The sequence below is a fragment of the Podarcis filfolensis genome, assembly GCF_964270895.1.
Source record: "Podarcis filfolensis genome assembly, chromosome: 5".
In the NCBI taxonomy this organism is placed as follows: domain Eukaryota; kingdom Metazoa; phylum Chordata; class Lepidosauria; order Squamata; family Lacertidae; genus Podarcis; species Podarcis filfolensis.
Genome location: NC_139608.1, coordinates 44,932,927 through 44,950,115, shown reverse-complemented (window position 1 = coordinate 44,950,115; position 17,189 = coordinate 44,932,927). Strand labels below are relative to the sequence as shown.

The window sequence follows — 17,189 nt, the reverse complement described above, 5'->3', positions numbered from 1 at the left end:
TGTTTAATCAGGTGGTTCAGTATTTCTATGCCCTCTCAAGGTGACTCACAATGAATAAAATAAAAGGGTAAGAAAGATATAAAATTATAAACTAAAATGGTTTATAGAACACCTCAACACAACCCAACAGATTCCCATAAAAAAGTTAAAACAATTTAAGGCAGAGAGTTGCAACCATTCAAAAATTAGCTTAGCATATTTCAACTAAAAGCTAATGGAAACAAAAAGGTCTTCAAGGCCTCTTCAAAAACACACAGAGAGAAGGGGTCAAATGCACAAGGCTTGAGAAGGAGTTCTACAAATATGGAGCCACTATGGAAAAGGCCCAGATCACGAATCTAACTGACCTTCATAGCAGGTCAGGAGGAGTCACTAATGAGGGGCACTGCCATGTATCTGACCTCTCAGCAGCAGAGTCACTGCTACTTACTGGGAGGGAGAGGGTGAGGTCCCAACTCTGCAGATGTCTCACAGGGTCCTAACAACTCTGAAGCCAGTCTTGAGGCCTGGGCTTCATATGTTCTTTTCTTCAAATAACCTGGCCCTATACTATTTAGGACTTAAGAGTTAAATACCTTCAAATTGGGGCCCAAAATGAAAAGGTAGCCAACAAATACCTAACCCCAACTAGCTGCATTCTGCATCAATTAAAATTTCCATGCCATCTTTAAAGGCAGCTTCATGTAAAGCACATTGCAATAGGCTAGACTGGATTTATTTGAGCTTGTAGCTTGATGTGTTTTATTTCAGCAGTTAAATTTGATTCCTGGGGGCAGACTTTTTTTTTTTACCCGCACTGTGTCAGATAATTGATAGGGTGGAGTAAGGCAAGAAACCATCACACACCTTTGTCAGGACTTGTTTAGGAAAAATGTTTTGGGGAAAAGAACATACGTGTTTGGGGGGCGTGGGGTAAAAGACATTAAATACAGGTCAAATTCAGCATTCTCTGAGGATCACTCAGTCTGAGAAACACCATACTGCTGAAGGAGTGCTTTATTCAAGGACTTGTGGGACAACATCTGGGATCTGGGTAGAAAGCAAACAATAAGGATTACGAACAGAAGCACTTCAGGTATGTAACACAAGACAAGGAAACACTCAGAAGGGTGCCCTTTTCTACTATAATTCTATCAGATTATTTGATTGTAAAAAAGGGGGAAAGTATGGGGAGATAAATCTCAGGCAAAATATGGGCCAAAATAGCTTCTTATTCTATATTAAGAAGTCTAGTAATTATGCTATAGAGACTGAGTATTGAGACAGTTTGGTTATGTGGGAAATAGGTTTACAATTTGCATTGAAAGAAAAGCTATAAGTATACAACTTAATAGCAATACTCTGAAAACAAGCCAAAATAAGCATTTCCTCTCACATCTGGGTCCATGTGGTCCAGTCCTGTGGATATTTAATTGAAAGTAAATTTTATGAGACTTACTTCCTAGTAAGCATACAAAAGCATTGCAGCCTTATTAGATAGGCATTCACAAGATTATGGTTATAGCTGTAGATGGGTATGGTATGTCAGAACCCTGGAAGAAAGACTGACTAATTCATTTTTTTAAGGCAGAGGAACTGCATAACCATCATTACAAAAATGTAGCACCTTAAAGACCAACTAAGTTAGTTCTTGGTATGAGCTTTCGTGTGCATGCACACTTCTTCAGATACATACACGAAAGCTCATACCAAGAACTAACTTAGTTGGTCTTTAAGGTGCTACTGGAAGGAAAAAATTTTTTTTGTTTTGACTATGGCAGACCAACACGGCTACCTATCTGTTACAAAAATGTACTTATTGTATGCTAGTTCTGTGGACTATGTGTGTGGATCCTGTTTTTTGGGTACACTGAACCATATCGCTCAAAAAATGCTTGCAGTTCCTTTGCAGAAAGGAATTTTGTCTTGACTGTGAAAAATAACAAGCCACCTTTATCAGCAAGGAGTATATTATCAGGAATCACTGCACTCCTTTGTATTCCTGTATATAATTAAGTACCTAAACTTGAGTTATGGATTTTCAAAAATTAGCATCATTATGAAAAGGGTTTTTTGTGGGTCATTATTAATTCTTTACATGATGTTATTTCACGATTCAATTGTCTATTTTGCTCATCTCTGCTTCTACTTTGGTTTCAAACCTGGAGTGTGGGCTTTCAGGTCCCCCTCCTCTGCAAAATAGTATTTAAATATGTTTATCAACACTGATAAAGCCTTTGCTAGATTCTACTATAGAGGCAAACTTTTCAGAAATCTTCTGAAGTTAAATGCTGAATTAGTCTCCTGGAAAATATAGGAGTTAAGAACATGATTAAAAATTAAGCTGCTCTTAAGAACATTGTGACTTTTATGGTGTTTCAATAGTGGCAGAAAGGGCCCAGAATGAATTTCCTCTACCTATGGGATAACATTCCCTTCTTCTGAAGTGTTAAGGGCATGACTGAAAAGAGAACATCAGAAGAGACAATCTCGGGTTAGGGAGCTGAAAGAAATATTGAGGAAGTGGAACGCACCATTTTACTTCCATTCACAAATTCTGCCCAATTACTGTATTTAGAAAAATGCATAAATATACCCTCAGGGCAAGTTAACTGTTGGCTTCCGGCATTTTAAAAATCTTGCTTTCTTCTGCAATGTGTAGTACAGATCACTTCACTGAGCTGGCTGGGTGTGTTGTACTGAACATATTCCTTATCCTAAGGACATTTGTTTCCTAGAGGCATGCATGACACATCTTGCTTGATCCTGCTCCCTACTTGTGGTGCATATATCAAAATGCAACTAATCTAAGGGTGCTTCCACTTTACCTGCCTACTGAACATTCATCCTGATTTGTTTGCTGGGAGATCAGATGGCTGATGCCTCAAACTAAGTGTTTTTCCAGCTTTGCAGTGCATTTTCTTGTCACGCTCCATATAACAAAAAAGTCTAGTTTGGTGGAGTATTTTTTAAAAAGTTTGTTGCACAAGACCTCTGAATCAACTAAAATTGTGGCACCTTGATGCCACTAAGTGACTGAATCTCACCTCAAAATGCCAACAACATGGAAGTGCCCAGTGTTAACAGGGCAGGAACTGTGGTTATGGTTTGTTTAGAAGCATGGACCAGATCCCCCCATATCCTTTTCCGGCCTCTGAAGATTCTATCTTGAGCGGCCTATTCCAAGCTGCTTAACTTTGGGGTTTTTTAAAGCTGAGTTCTAAATGCCTGACCAAATGAAGACTTTCTGTGCTCCTGCTCAAGTGCTTTAATGCATCACTGGGAGGGCAGGAAGGGTCTGAGAGAAATCCAACTTCCCTTCGCCTTGGGGCATCTGCATGATGAGCATGAGAAGTAGCTGAAGGGTCCACACAGCCATTGCTGGTTCTCTGCTGGGGTTCACTGGTAGCTGGGTGAATGGCAGGAGCTGACACAGACTGAATCACACAAGTGGCTCAATGGAAGAGCTTATGTGTTGCATGCAGAAGGTCACAGGTTCAGTCCCTGGCATCTCCAGGTGGGGCCAGACTCTTACTTGAAACCCCGGCAAGCACCACTCAGCATAGACATACCGGGACTACAGCAGGATCTGACCAGTTTAATGTAGCATGAATATACTCTGAGAAGCAATCACTATTTGCAATTGGGAAGGCCTTCCCTTTGGGGCTGCTGGGGTTTTTCACCATCCCACTGTAATGGACACTATGCCTCAGTGCTTAAGTCCTTTGGCCATGTTATCTCACTGAACCAACGCCCCAGACATCTAGAGAAAGCCACACAGACTACCCCAGTATTGCTAAATATACCAACTGGCAGCTGCTGAAGATGGCAGAGATTGCACACAAAGTATAAGTTCTACCTGTGAGCTATGCTCCTTCCCTAAATTGCTGCTTCATTACCACAGTATCAATCTTGCTGTTCATGCTTGCATTTTGCAAGCAATCACTTGCTTTGGATATAATTATATCACAAGTCCAGTAACAATTATTTCTATTTGAAGAACTCTTATCAAGATAAAACTATAATTTCCCTTGTTTCTTTTAGATCTTATGCCTATTTCAGATAGCTCCTGGTGTATTTTTTTGCTCATAAGTTTTCCATAGTTTTTGTTTTATACTATGCCCTGATGCTACAAAAACACCAGTATTAGTAAGAATACGTAATCAGCAAAACCATCTTAAAATAATAATGTTCTGCTCTGGTTTAGTTATAATTGTGAATACCTAGAATTAACATAATTTAACTTTTGTGTTATGCCACACTCCACATGGCAGCCATTTTGTGTTATGCCACGCCTCCTCTCCCTCCATAGCAGCTATTTTTGTCTAGCGCCCCCAGCACTCTCTGAAAATTCAAAATGTGTCCACTGGTCCAAAAATGTTGGCAACCCCTGCCTTAGTCCAACCTCCTGCTCACTGCAGGAAAGTTAGAGCTAGAATGTCCCCAACAGATTGCTGTGCAGCCACTCCTGGAAGACCTCCAAATTTCACTTATGATCCTTAAATCAGCACCTTGGGCAAATGCAACATTTTCAGTGGCAGGATATAGAATAGTTTTTCTTTTGAATTCCCTCTCCTTTGATGTCTTATCACATGATGGGCATCCATGTGAAACACCAAAAGCAAATGTGCCAGCCTGCTTCATTTCTAGTCACTGAGATAATCATCTTTGTACCCCAGAGGATGGAGCAAAAGGAAAAGAAAGGCTTGCTAGACTTCAAATACCTGCTGTCATCTTAGATATTTGAAGGAGTGGTACACAGGACCCCAGAGCAGTGGCTAGGCTACTATAGTAGCTTAGCTGTGAAAGGTAAATGTGATTGATAAGTGATATCAGCAGTGCTGGAAGATTACACAAGCCAACTGGAGCAGTTTCAGTGGCTAAAGTTGCTGTTCAAATCTGGGAGACTATAGAACAAAGGGGTAATTAATGGACGGACCTGATTTTGTTCTAGTGTTGGTGTGCTACCAAAGTTTCCTGCGGCTGCTGTAGGCGGGTTGTTTCTGTCTGCACTAGTGTGGACAAGCTATATGTGTATATATGGATTTTAAGTGTTTGTATGAGAATGTTGATGTTTTATTTGAATTTCTAATGGTATAGTGTATTTATTTTGATGCTTTTAAATGTAAGTCTCTTGGAGACCTTGATAACAAGTGAGTCACAAACCTAATAAATACTATTTATTTGTGTGTTTTAACATTGATAATCTGTACTTTCATAAAATATATCAAGGCGGCTTATAGCATATAAAATACAATTAAAACCAGCCTATAAATTAGAAACATTAATAAATGAAGTAGAGGAGATTTCTGGTTTCATTTTGTTTTTTTTAGTAGATTGACTAAACAAAGCAAAACCTTTTTCTATATTTCATAAAGTGAAAATCCAGACACAAAAGTTGTTTTTTTGGCCAAAGTTGTTGAGCTTTTTCTAGTTTTGTCCAAAGCTATTGAGCTATTTAGGAACTTCATCAAAATATACACTTCCGAAGTTGGGTACGTCCGGATTTTCCTGGACATTTAAGCGATTTCTGCCTGGACACTGTTTCCGACCACTAAATCCTGGCTGTGTCTGGAAAATTCCGGACGTATGGCGACCCTAGTTTAAACAGTGTGAAATGACAGCCTTAGGATTTGATTGCTGTGACCCAGGGACCAGTTGAAGAATAATTTAAAGGATGGTAACACTGCATTGTGTCTTTCCTGGGATTACTGAGCATTCATCACCAGACAAATGTCATAGAATAAGTCACAGATGGGAAACCTGTGGCCCTCTACATATTGAACTACCACCATCCCTGACCATTAGCCATGCTGGCTTGGGTTGATGGGAGCTGGAGTTCAAAACATCTGAAGGGCCACACTTTCCCTGTGTGGGTTAAAGAGTATGCTTCTCAGATAGCTTTGAGTCCTATTGCCTTCAGTTTTGTTGTTAAATTACTTGGCATCTTTAAAATACTTGGAAATGTCCTCTTTGGACCTCTGTGGCAGGAGACTAGAGGGAGGGGGCACAATTTTCCTGTTCACAGCATGCACAACCAGACGCCATCTGAAGTTTACTTAATTGCATTTGAATCCTTTGTGTCACCTAAGGCAAGGCTTGGCGAACCTATGGTCCTCCCGATGGTGTTGGACTCCAATTCCCATCGGCCTCAGCCAGTGTGGCTCAATGGTCATGGTTAATGAGAGTTGCAGTCCAGCAATATCAGGAAGGCCACAAGCTGCCAACCCTCCTCTAATGAGCTCAGAGAAATGTTTGTGGTTCTTCTCCTCCCCACCATTCTAACTTCACAACAAACCTGTGAGGTAGTTTGGGCCGAGAGACTGTGACTGGCCTAAGGCCTTCATGGCCAGGACTGGCCCAAGATGTTTTGCTAGTTGAGGTAAATGACACAATGGCTCCCCCTTCCATGCTCAGAAGCTGACTGGCTTAGCAGTTGAATTGTGCATCAACACTCTCAACAGGAGAGCATGCCATCCCCTATTGCACCTGGTGGTTGCAACAGGCTGGTTGTGTTGTATGTGCTTGCAAGGCCATGTGGCACACATAGCTTTGATCTCCATCAGAGGGAAACGGCCAGAGGTGTGGCTAGGGGAGCTGTTGCCTTTGCCTGCCAGTCTGTGCTGCCTGAGGTGATTCCCTTATTCTTCCTAATTGTAGGGCCAGCCTTGCTCATGACAACAGAGTGGGGATTTGATCTTCAGGTCTGGTTTGACACCCTCACCTCTATTCCACATTGGCTGCTCTCCCAAATCCTGAAAGCCAAGGTTGAGCAAAAGAAAGGAACATGCAAAAGAAATTTTAGCAAAACAACAGAGGCTGAGGAGAGTGGAGGCCAAGATGCCACCTCAAGCCAAAATCTTCTCATAGACTGGGTTGGGTTTGGCTCCAGGGCTCCATTGTTCTACCCGCCTAAGCTCATCTTTCAAGCATCTTCCTTCAGTGTCGGAGCTTGTTCATCATGCGCGCCAATTATGACTCTGCCTGTGATTCATGGTTTAAGGTGCTGTGGGTTTGCTGAAGTGCCTCAGGCATCCATTATCCTGAGGAAGAGGGCACAGCAGTGAAGAAAGAGATTTGGGTGGATTTAGACAAACAATTAGGATGGATTTACCCTGAGATGAGACTCACTGCATGTGCAAATATTTTCCTCCACAGGAGCAGTATTTGTCTCGGAAAAAGGACACAATATAATCCCATACAGAGCTCAGCGAGTTTTAGATTGGCTCATGCATACATGCAAGGCTGCTTCTGTAGGCATCTTTTTAGCCAATGTGGCTTGAGAGGAAATTCCTTCTTTAGTGGCAATCAACCAATCACTGAGCATGAGTAAAACCACTTTCAAAGTCATCCCAAAGGCAAATAAACCCTCTTCATGAGTTCACTGAGCCGTATGTAGGTGGGCAGAATGAAATTGCACCCACACCATACATTTAAAGCACTTTTACACCACTTTAACAGTCATAGTTTCTGCAAGGAATAATGGGAACTGTGATTTACCCCCTCACAGAGTTATAATTCCCAGCACCCGGAGCAAAGTACAGTTCCCAGGATGATTGGGGCAGGGGGAGGCATGTGATTTAAATGTTCCTTACCTCCACAAGTTCAGTAGATGATAGCAGATATGTGCCCACAGGTATAATAAGTACAAAGGGTTCTGTGGTCCTACAGGACCACTGCTTCCCATCTACTTGAATGTGCAACAACAGACCTTGTCCCTTCATAAACTACTTTGCTCCCATTTCTTGCCCGTTCAGCACTCCTCTTTTTTCCACACCCTTCAGCAGAACATATGTTCCACCTTCCTGGTATCTTTTTACTTCTGAACTAAACAAGTCATTGTAGTTTATTAGGGGGAAAGTAACCACTATAATTCAGAAATCTGAACGTTCCTACTTTTTAGTGCCAGAGGGGGTGGCAAACACCAAACATAATTGCAGAAGATTTATGTTGTTGTTATTTTGCCCTTCTTCTTGTAGGAGTTTGGGGTAGTACAACACTGTGAAAATGTAACAATGTAAAAATGTTATTTAAAATCCTCAAAAAGCTACATGTCTGAAAACAAGAATTGAACAAAGAACACCACCAATACGACTGGATCCCAAGGAAGTCATATCCCAAAAGTGCAAGCAAACAAATATAGACTGTTTTTACGGGAATATTTTAAATTTTGAGGCCTGGAAACATTTGAAGAATAAAGCTGTGAACTACTGTAAATCTGAGCAGGGGGAGATAAACACTGGCTAAATATTCCTGAGCTGCCACTAGATGACACTGTTGCTTCACTGACAAAAGCAGTTGTTTTTAAAAAGAAGTTTATACATTACTTCTACTTATTAGACACCTTTCCAGAACTTCAATGAAATAATTGTGAACTTCGGATTTTAAACATTCTAACACCCTGGATAGATTACTTCAGAGCATTTTATGAGGCAGGGGAGAGATCAAAGAACACAATACCTGTGCCAAATGCCTTTCTCTTGTGAGAGGAATCGGTTTATCTTAAAAAAACAAACAAATACTAAACTTCTAACTGGCTGAGCACTTTCCAGTCTTTATAAATCACACATATTCTCATCAAATAAAAAAAGGCCTATGAAGTGGTCCAGAAGGGACTGTGTGAAAGTGTGCAAACTGCACATCTTAACCTGCTTCCCAGCCTAGCATTGCCTGAGGAGGGAGGAAGGGCCTGAGTGGGACCACTATAGCAAAGTAGCCACCGGGGGTCAGGAATATGTTAACCTTTGCTCTTTCTCTTTGCCTTCATGTAGCAATGATATGGCCGCTGTAACAAAGAAAAACAAGCGGGATGGAACAGAAGTCACAGAGAGACGTAAGTGAAACCTTTTCTAGGAATAGATGATTCTTTAAGTTGATTCCCACCGACATTGCAGAGGTAAAAGTTAGCGTGCAATCATTTCACCCTTCAATATCCACATGGTTCAATGGTCTTCTGACATTATTATATCATCCTTTGAAAAGTTATATCTCAATATGCCTTCATAAGTATCTCACTTGTAAAACATCAAGTCCTTCTCAGAATTACCAAATTGGTTTCCATGGGCCAGAAATGAATATTCAAAACAACTTTCAAAAGGAATTTGTTGGTTTGAATTCAAGACTCAAATTCAGCTTAGCAATTTTGAAAAAAAAAGAAGAAGCCGTGATCACTTACTTACCGCCCCCAAACAGGGAGAAAAGTGAGCACAGATTTGCATTAAAATTGCCTATAGATGCGATTTTAGAAATAATGCTGTGATTTGAAGGGAAATGCAATTGATCTCACCACAGTGGGAAATAGTTTGATCAGGTGACCTGCGTACCTGCTCAATTTGCTATCCAGATGCTAATGATTGAGGAGCAGCATCAAGGTTCATCTGTAAATGAGGACAACCTATCCATGGGTTTATACTTCTCTTCTCTCTCTTTTTTTACAGTTATTACAGAAACTGTTACCACCAGACTGACATCTCTTCCCCCAAGTAAGTGGCTGCTATACAGAATTCAGTATACGTGTTTCTGCATGCATGCATCTCAGTTTGCTTTGTTTGTGCCTCTTTGTCAGGAGCCCCTCAAGTGTTTGTGCCACTGAGCTTATAAATCAAAGCATAACAAAAGCACCATCCTACTTACGGTTGCTCTTCTGAAGTTGCCCAAGTTACACGAAAGTCATGAATTAAAAATAGCAAGAGACTTTGTACAGCCTCTCTGTGCATGGGAGTTCACTAGGCCCATAGGCTTGGCTCAGAAGAATATATGGAACAAAATCCAGTTAGATCATATTATTTCTGAGCCAAGGAACATTGCCAGTAGAGGGTTGTTGTTTCTAAATATCAATTGGTCCCATTCTCCCATGGCTTCTGTATGACCTCGGCCCGCATTGTCCGTGATGATGTAACTTCCCTTCACACTATCAGCCTGGAAAAACCTGGGTGGGATGGGATGTGTTGACTAAAACAGCTGTTTGAGTTTGATATCGAGCACCTTTGCTGAGTAACTTTTGGCCAGCCACACCATCTGTGGTGTGATTTCTTTACCAAAGTAGTTGTAAGGAGTGCTAAGCAGTGATAATAGCTCTTGATCGTACAACTCTTCTGCCTAGAGTTCTAGCCTTCCCTTTCTCACTGAAATGTAATTCTCATTTCAGCTAAGTAGATTTAAAGTGGTCTGTTTTCTAGCACTGAAGCTATTTTGCAGGTATGACACATGTGAGTGTAGGCAGGGGGACCCACCTAGTCAGTTCAAAATTAGCCATGTTGCAGCCCTATTCTTGAGTGGAATTAATCCAGTCCACTTTTCCTCAACCTCGTACTCTCTAGTTGTTTTGAACCAGTGCTTTTTTCTGGGGGAATGCAGGGGTACGCATACCCCTAAACATTTTGTGAATCTTTGTACTTTTGTCCATTTACTATATTTATTTCCCCCGATTTGAACTATAAAATGGTGATTTTCTTGAGTCAAAATGAGAGTACCCCCCTAAACATTTTTTTTTACAAAAAAAGCACTGTTTTGAACTATAGTTCCCATCAGTCCCAGCATGTTTGGGGAAGGCTAGTCTAGTCTTATGTTATTTCTGTGAAATTGATCATCATCTTTCTATTATTAAATGCTGCCCACCTGACTCTTTTGCTCCAGCCACTCTGGGCAGCTTCCAGCAAAATATTAAAACTCAATAAAGCATCAAACATGAAAAACTTCCCTGTACAGGGCTGCCTTCAGATGTCTTCTAAAAATCATATGGTTGTTTGACACCATACATGTGAGGCGTGCTCATGTTGTATATGGCCCCACCAAAAGGCCCCTATATTATTCTGCAGTCCTCTTTTCCTGCCTTTTCCCACCCACAGAATCTCATGTTGTGTTTACTTTGACAGAAGGAGGCAGTACCAGCAGCCTCAAATCAACAGCCTATAGTGGAGGAGGTGGAGTGGAGAAAAGGACATACACCCACGGCAGCAGTTATGTGACAGCCAGTAAGTGGTTCTCAGACTGAAGGGAAAGGGAAACAACATAAACGAGGAACATAAAAAGGTGTGGGGAGAAAGGGCAGAAGCTTACAATTCAAAAGCGACAAGTGCTATGTGTATGTGTGGGAGAAGCATTCCTCCTCTGAGGTTTTGTGGAACTACAAGAGGAGGGAAAGAGTCCTTGCCCAGAGATGCCCTTTAAAATCTGGAAGCTTTTTGTGGTAAATGGTGGGAATTTATACAACTGGTGTTTTTTTCTTCTTCTAGGAAATATCACCACACAATTATATTTCCTTGCAATCTCCTGTGGTTCTCTGTCTTTACTTGGCGCTTCTTCTTGGGCTCAGCACATGGGGCTACAGAGGAATAAAATAAAAACAGCTGCAAATAAACATTAGTTTATTGTATAAAGTTATTTGATTTGCCTTAGAATAGCCTTTCTGCAGAGAACATGGAAGGCATCCATTTAGACACCCAAGGAACTGCCAACCCGCTGCCCACTGGAGTACTCCACACAGGCTGTGTGCCTTGATATTTTCTTCTGATGAGGCTGACAGCACTTCCATGTTTGAGGGGGCATGGGCAAAGAGACCTTTAGGGACCCTCACCTTGGCTATGCCCTTCTCTCCCAACATGCCACCTGGGCTGCTTGTCCTGCCTTCTCCCCCAGTGCTCTGCCAATCTTGTTGCTTTGCCACCTTCTCACCCACCTCCACCATCCTGTCACTGCTCTCCTTCCCCTTTCCAGCAGGAAGAAACCCCATTTTCCTTACTAAAGAGGCTCCAGCAATAGCCACCATCTCCATTTCCCATAAGTTCCTCTTTTTCGTGCAGACACTCTGGGGAAATGAAGGTGGTGGCTGTTGCTGGAGCCTCAGCAAGCACTTCACTGCAGAGGGCACCCTCTGCCATCATTGCTAGCAGTCATTTGAAGACCCCCGGATTGTAGGGCCCTGGAGCCCCAAAGTCCAGCCCCAACAGAACCACTGGAAGATAGACTAGACAGGACAGACCTCACACAACTTCATGAAACTTTATAAAACCTTCCAGGTGTAAAGCTCTCCATAGGCCACACACACCTCCTAGAAGGAGAAGTAACGCCCCTAGTTAATTAACATGGAACACATTAGCGTGTTTTCTTGTAACGGTCCTGATTGAAATGGCTTTTTGCAATTTCCCTACATACTTTAGGAATCCATATTGAAAGTATGATGCTGACAGCCACATTAAAAGAGTCAGAGCAGTTTGAGTTAATAAACTCTTGATGTTTCTGTGTCTTAAGTCTGTGTGTTCTAAGTCAGTGTAAAAATTGGAGAGCAGGGCAGAGGAGGGAAGCAAAGGCTTCCTCACAAAAGTTCATTGTTCTTCAAACAGTTTAATGGGGAAGCCACTGAATGACACCAGATTCAGAAGTACAAGCAAATGTATGAGAACACCCCTCTTCCTGGGATTACAAAGGGTACATTCTCTCTTCATAATTTGGAGCATGGCATTCACCCAGTATTCACATGACTGCGTCATGTTAGATCACAGCTATCCCTCTGCTTTTGGAGACCTCATGAAAATCCAAGAGCAGAAATATATGCAGCGACCAGGACTTTTGACAAACCACATTTTAACCACACTATTCCAAGTAGGATTTGGGTGGGGTTTGATTTAGTTTGCATTTAAAGGCAAACCTACTTAACTCACAGTTCCTGAAACAATATGCAAACCAAGACACACTCATTCTTCAAAATCCACACTTCAACAAATTTTGCAATGTGTAGCAAACCACACAGGCTTTGTGTGAAACTGAAATACTCCGTAAAGCCCCTAAGTGACTATATGAGACCCCAAATGTCATTGACTTCTAAAGGCTAGTAACCACCCCAGCAGAAGGATTTATGCTTGTGCAATGGGATTCCCCCTCTTTCTCGTCACACACTCCCCGCACACACACACCCAAATCTGCTCTGGAGGGTTAACGGAACCCCCCCCCAGAAAAGATTCAGGGTGTCTGTGGGAGGAGGAGCAGGGTACAGGTCTGTTGTGCGAGTGTAAACCCTTGAGCTGACAGGGTTGTTACTTAGCACTATACTGGATGAAAGCCTGTTGCTGGCTGAATGGAAGATGTTTACGACCATGTGTACAAACTAGCCTGCTGTACAACGGTTAAACGTTTGCTGGGTCCACTTTTGTCTCTGGCTCAGCCCACCCTGGCATTGTTTCCCTCCTTCCCAAAAGTTGCCAATAGCAAATGTGACCCTCAAGCTGAAAAAGCTTCCTTTTCTAAGTACTAAATATTAAATTAAAGACCGGACTGTCATTTCCATCACAGTCTGGTCGATTGTACATACATTTTAGGAGGTTTTGTTTCATCTGTAGGTGGAAATGCTAGAACGAATACCTCCTCTTCCTCCTACAAGCAAGCCATCACTCCTTCTTCTACTCTTACCAAATCACCAGGCTCAACCTTTGAACGAAAAACCTATTCCACTCGCCATGCAGCATATGAAGGTATCTTAGTCTCAAGGAAACTAAGGGGTGCACAGATTATGTTGGCTAATTATTCAACTATCCTAGAAGCCTGTTTCATTTGCACAAACTCTGGCTTACAGGGACCTCACAAATGTGGTCATTCCTTCAGAGAAGCTCGTACCCACTCTGATCTTTCCTGGTCCTAGCTGACCCATTATTTTTTATTTTTTTTGGTGGCTGACCCAAATTTTGATTTTTTGCTTAACCACTGTCTGTAACCATATTACAAGCCTTGGCTACAGATGGTGTTTGAGGAGGAGAGACCTTAACTACAATCCCAAATTGCAAGCTAAGCCAAACTTTCAGTTTAGCTGCAGTGCTGTGCTTAAGGGACCAGAGAAAAGCAAAGTGGGTGTAAGCTCCTCTCTGGGATCCAACACAATTACATGGTCTCGGGACACCATGGTTTGGCTTACCGTGACATGTGAACCTGGCCAGTGTATACTTGCCCTTTACAGTACTTCTGCTACTTTTGACCCTTTTGTTATTCCAATGAGTCACACCCCATTGTCATATCTAGTCATGATCCTTTTAGCCTTTTTGGAGTATAGCACTGTAATCCTTTGTCTAACATAACACTTTCGTCAGCAGTGATAATCCTCTCTCTGCACTTTGCCAAGATCATTTCCTGACTTCTCATGCAGACTAATCAATAGATCTTCCACATACGTCCTCGGGACACCTTTTAATTCCAGAGAAAACTACAGGATACTCTATATACCACGATGCTGATACGTTATACTATTGAAATCCCCCTTTCCATATAACATAGGCAGTTAAATTTTAATATGAAATCTTCTTGTTTTTTCCCTGCAGGGAGCTCCAGCGCAAATTCCTCTCCAGAGTTTCCAAGAAAAGATTTTGGTACATTTCTGTTATTAATACTATAAAGGCCAACTTGAAGGCAGGTGCATATTAAATGCCTTATGGTCAGGGAGTTCAAAATGTTGAAAAATCCCTATACTCTTGCACTAGAATGAATTATGGAAATGACTCAGATTTGAGTATATTTCTTAGCTGTCATGTTTCCATCTGGTGCAGAGCTTTGCATTTAGAAAGAAATGGAATCTTTCTAATAGTTCTGGCTTTAGTAGATAAGAAGCTGAAATGCATGTGTCTAATATTTGGGGATAATGTGCAAGTGCCTGATCTACAAAAGTAACGGGCAGCACTCCATCTCTGTTGTGCCAGAGTCCCAGGAAGATGAAAGGAAGCCCAAGAGCCACTTACCACTGTACTGCCGGTGCTTCCCATTTCTGGCTGAACTGCTGCAATACAGATTCAGATCAGATCAGGCCCTAGGAAGCTGGGTGGCATCGGAGGGGGATAAAGAGTGATATAGGATCTCATTCCCCTGTCATTGGAAGCATAAATCATTCTTCCAGTGTTTTCTAAGGATGTGTACACATGCTATACCTGTAAAGCAGGTTATTCAAAGAACCTTCTTTTCCCAAAAGTATTCTGGATTTTTGTCAACCTTCTCATCTTCATCATCGTTTTTCAAAATAAAATTCAAACAATTGCATTTTCCTTGGTTTTCACAGGTTCCTCTGCTACCAGGGGGCGAAGCCAAACTCGTGGTAAGATATAATACACCGTACACTTTGCAGAGATCCAAAGAGTTAATTTGGGCGTGCCCAAGAGGGTGAGGGCATGCTAAGTGGTTTTTTGTTTGTTTTGAAAGCTTTTTTCTTTAAGGCCAAGTCACACAAGTTTTTAAAAAAGTGGTTTGCTATGGTGAGGCATTGCAGGTTGCTACTGAGGAAAGCAACACTTTGAAATGTCAGCACATATTATGTAAAAGGAAAATTGGGCTGGTGGGAGGTCTAGGAATGTAAGCAGACTGCAGTTTTATAAAAGTTGCTGTCACCATTGCATTATAATAATAAACCCATAAAAAATGATTAGACAAGCCATGGTGTAGGAGAAATTAGTATTCTATTCCTATCAAACTTTGCTGCATGTGGTCTAATACTGACAGAACATACCAAATGCCAAGCTAACAACCAGCAGCAATGAACCTTCTTCATGCCAAAGGTGCGTACAGGGTATCCAGTTACCATTACCTCTCCCTTCACAATAAGCCCCTTTTTTCATTTTGTCTTGTACAGAGAGTGAAATTCGAGTGAGGCTGCAGAGTGCTTCTCCATCAACCAGGTGTAAGTGCTTGAGCTATTTTTTGTGGACTTGAACAAAGGGTAGCTGAATCTCCTTGATTAATAATCCAGTAGTTGTAGTGATGAACTCTTCCTCTGACCATTTGGTAGCCCTTCTTTCCATGATGCCATCTGATATTTTCCTAATATCTGTTGGCCGGAAACTGTATACGGGATGACCAAAAATACACGAGGAGCAAGGATCACTATAATCTAATGAAGAAATTACTTGTGGCCTCAAGGGAAGAGGAGTCCTTGATGTTGAGGTGGAGCAGCCACTATATCTTTGAAGCATGTTTGAAACATGTTCTCCCCCCCCCCCGAATTCTAGGCACTGTGGTTTGTTAAGGGTTGCTGGGAATTGTAGCTCTATGAGGGGTAAACTACAGTGTCCAGAAGTCTTTGAGGGAAAGAATATGCTTCAAAGGTATAGTGTGTGTGTAGCTTTGGCCTGCACCGTTCAGCTCTATCCATCTTCAGATGCATCTGTCATTTTTAAAACCCAAACATATAAAGCATACAATTTTCTACCAACATCATGCTTTTAATTTTCTACCTACGTTGTCAAGTTTTGAGCTTAAGTCTCCAATATCTCTCTTCTCTTTTAGGGACAGAATTGGACGATGTCAAACGACTACTTCGGGGAAGTCGGTCAGCTAGTGCTAGCCCAACTCGATCCCCATCAAGCACACTCCCGATACCTAAAAAAGCTGTTGTGGAAACCAAAATGGTGACAGAGAGCAGCCAATCAGGTATCTCATTGCTGGACCCCAGGAATTCCAGTATATTTCTAATCTATCAAATCACAGAATAAGGTGGAGAGGGTGGCAGAGGCTGCAAATGGTTGTCTTCTTCAAGCCAACAGTGCAAGGATCACAGGATTGTTCAAAGGTGCATGCTTTTTCCTAATATCCCAAAAGTGGAGTGAAGTATAACGGCTTCAGTCCTTAATCTCTTGGCAGTGATTGAATGGCACCATTGCAAGACTCTTTTTTTAGTTTCATCAAAAGTAGTTTCACACTAGGTATGGGGAACCTATGGCCCTTCAGGTGTTGCTGGACTCCAGTTCACATCAGCCCCAGCCACCATGGCCAATGATCACAGGTGATAGGAGCGGTAGTTCATAGGTTTCCTACCTCTGTTCTAGACTAAAGACCAGGCCAGATGTGTTAGTTAAAAACTAGAAGGTCAGGACTCAGGAGTGACTCCTGACAAATAGGAAGCAACTGCAGGAAGTAAATATGCTCAATGTGAAGAGGGCAAGGAAAGAATTTTAATCAAACAAAGGATCTCTGCTGATGTCCAATTCCATGGCCACTGAAAACTCTGCTTGGGATCACCATCGGTTTATGATGTTTTAGAACAGGGATGAGAAACCTGTATCCCTCCAGATGTTGCTGGACTACAGCTTCCATTATCCTTGACTATTGGGCCATGCTGGCTGGGGCTGATTGGAGTTGCAGTCCAACAACATCTGGAGAGCCACAGGTTAGCCGTGCCTGCTTTAAAACCAATTTGAAGCACATATTCATGCTTTTCTCTATAACTCTGAAGACTATATAAACTT

At 41.8% G+C, this 17,189-nt stretch overlaps 1 protein-coding gene across 4 annotated transcripts in view; it reads left to right on the top strand.

Moving 5' to 3' along the window:
- Window positions 1–805: 805 nt before the first annotated feature.
- Window positions 806–17,189, top strand: part of COL17A1 (collagen type XVII alpha 1 chain) — a 58,830-nt gene continuing 42,446 nt past the window's right edge. The window contains exons 1-9 of one of the 4 annotated variants that reach the window (XM_083616475.1): window positions 806–1,075; window positions 8,751–8,812; window positions 9,417–9,461; window positions 10,854–10,952; window positions 13,314–13,445; window positions 14,283–14,330; window positions 15,011–15,046; window positions 15,578–15,625; window positions 16,231–16,374. In XM_083616475.1, coding sequence (XP_083472601.1) covers window positions 8,758–8,812; window positions 9,417–9,461; window positions 10,854–10,952; window positions 13,314–13,445; window positions 14,283–14,330; window positions 15,011–15,046; window positions 15,578–15,625; window positions 16,231–16,374 — 607 coding nt within the window. In that variant the 5' untranslated portion in view covers window positions 806–1,075; window positions 8,751–8,757. The remainder of the gene's footprint in view (window positions 1,076–8,750; window positions 8,813–9,416; window positions 9,462–10,853; window positions 10,953–13,313; window positions 13,446–14,282; window positions 14,331–15,010; window positions 15,047–15,577; window positions 15,626–16,230; window positions 16,375–17,189) is intronic. The other 3 variants (XM_083616474.1, XM_083616477.1, XM_083616476.1) reach the window with 3 other exon arrangements.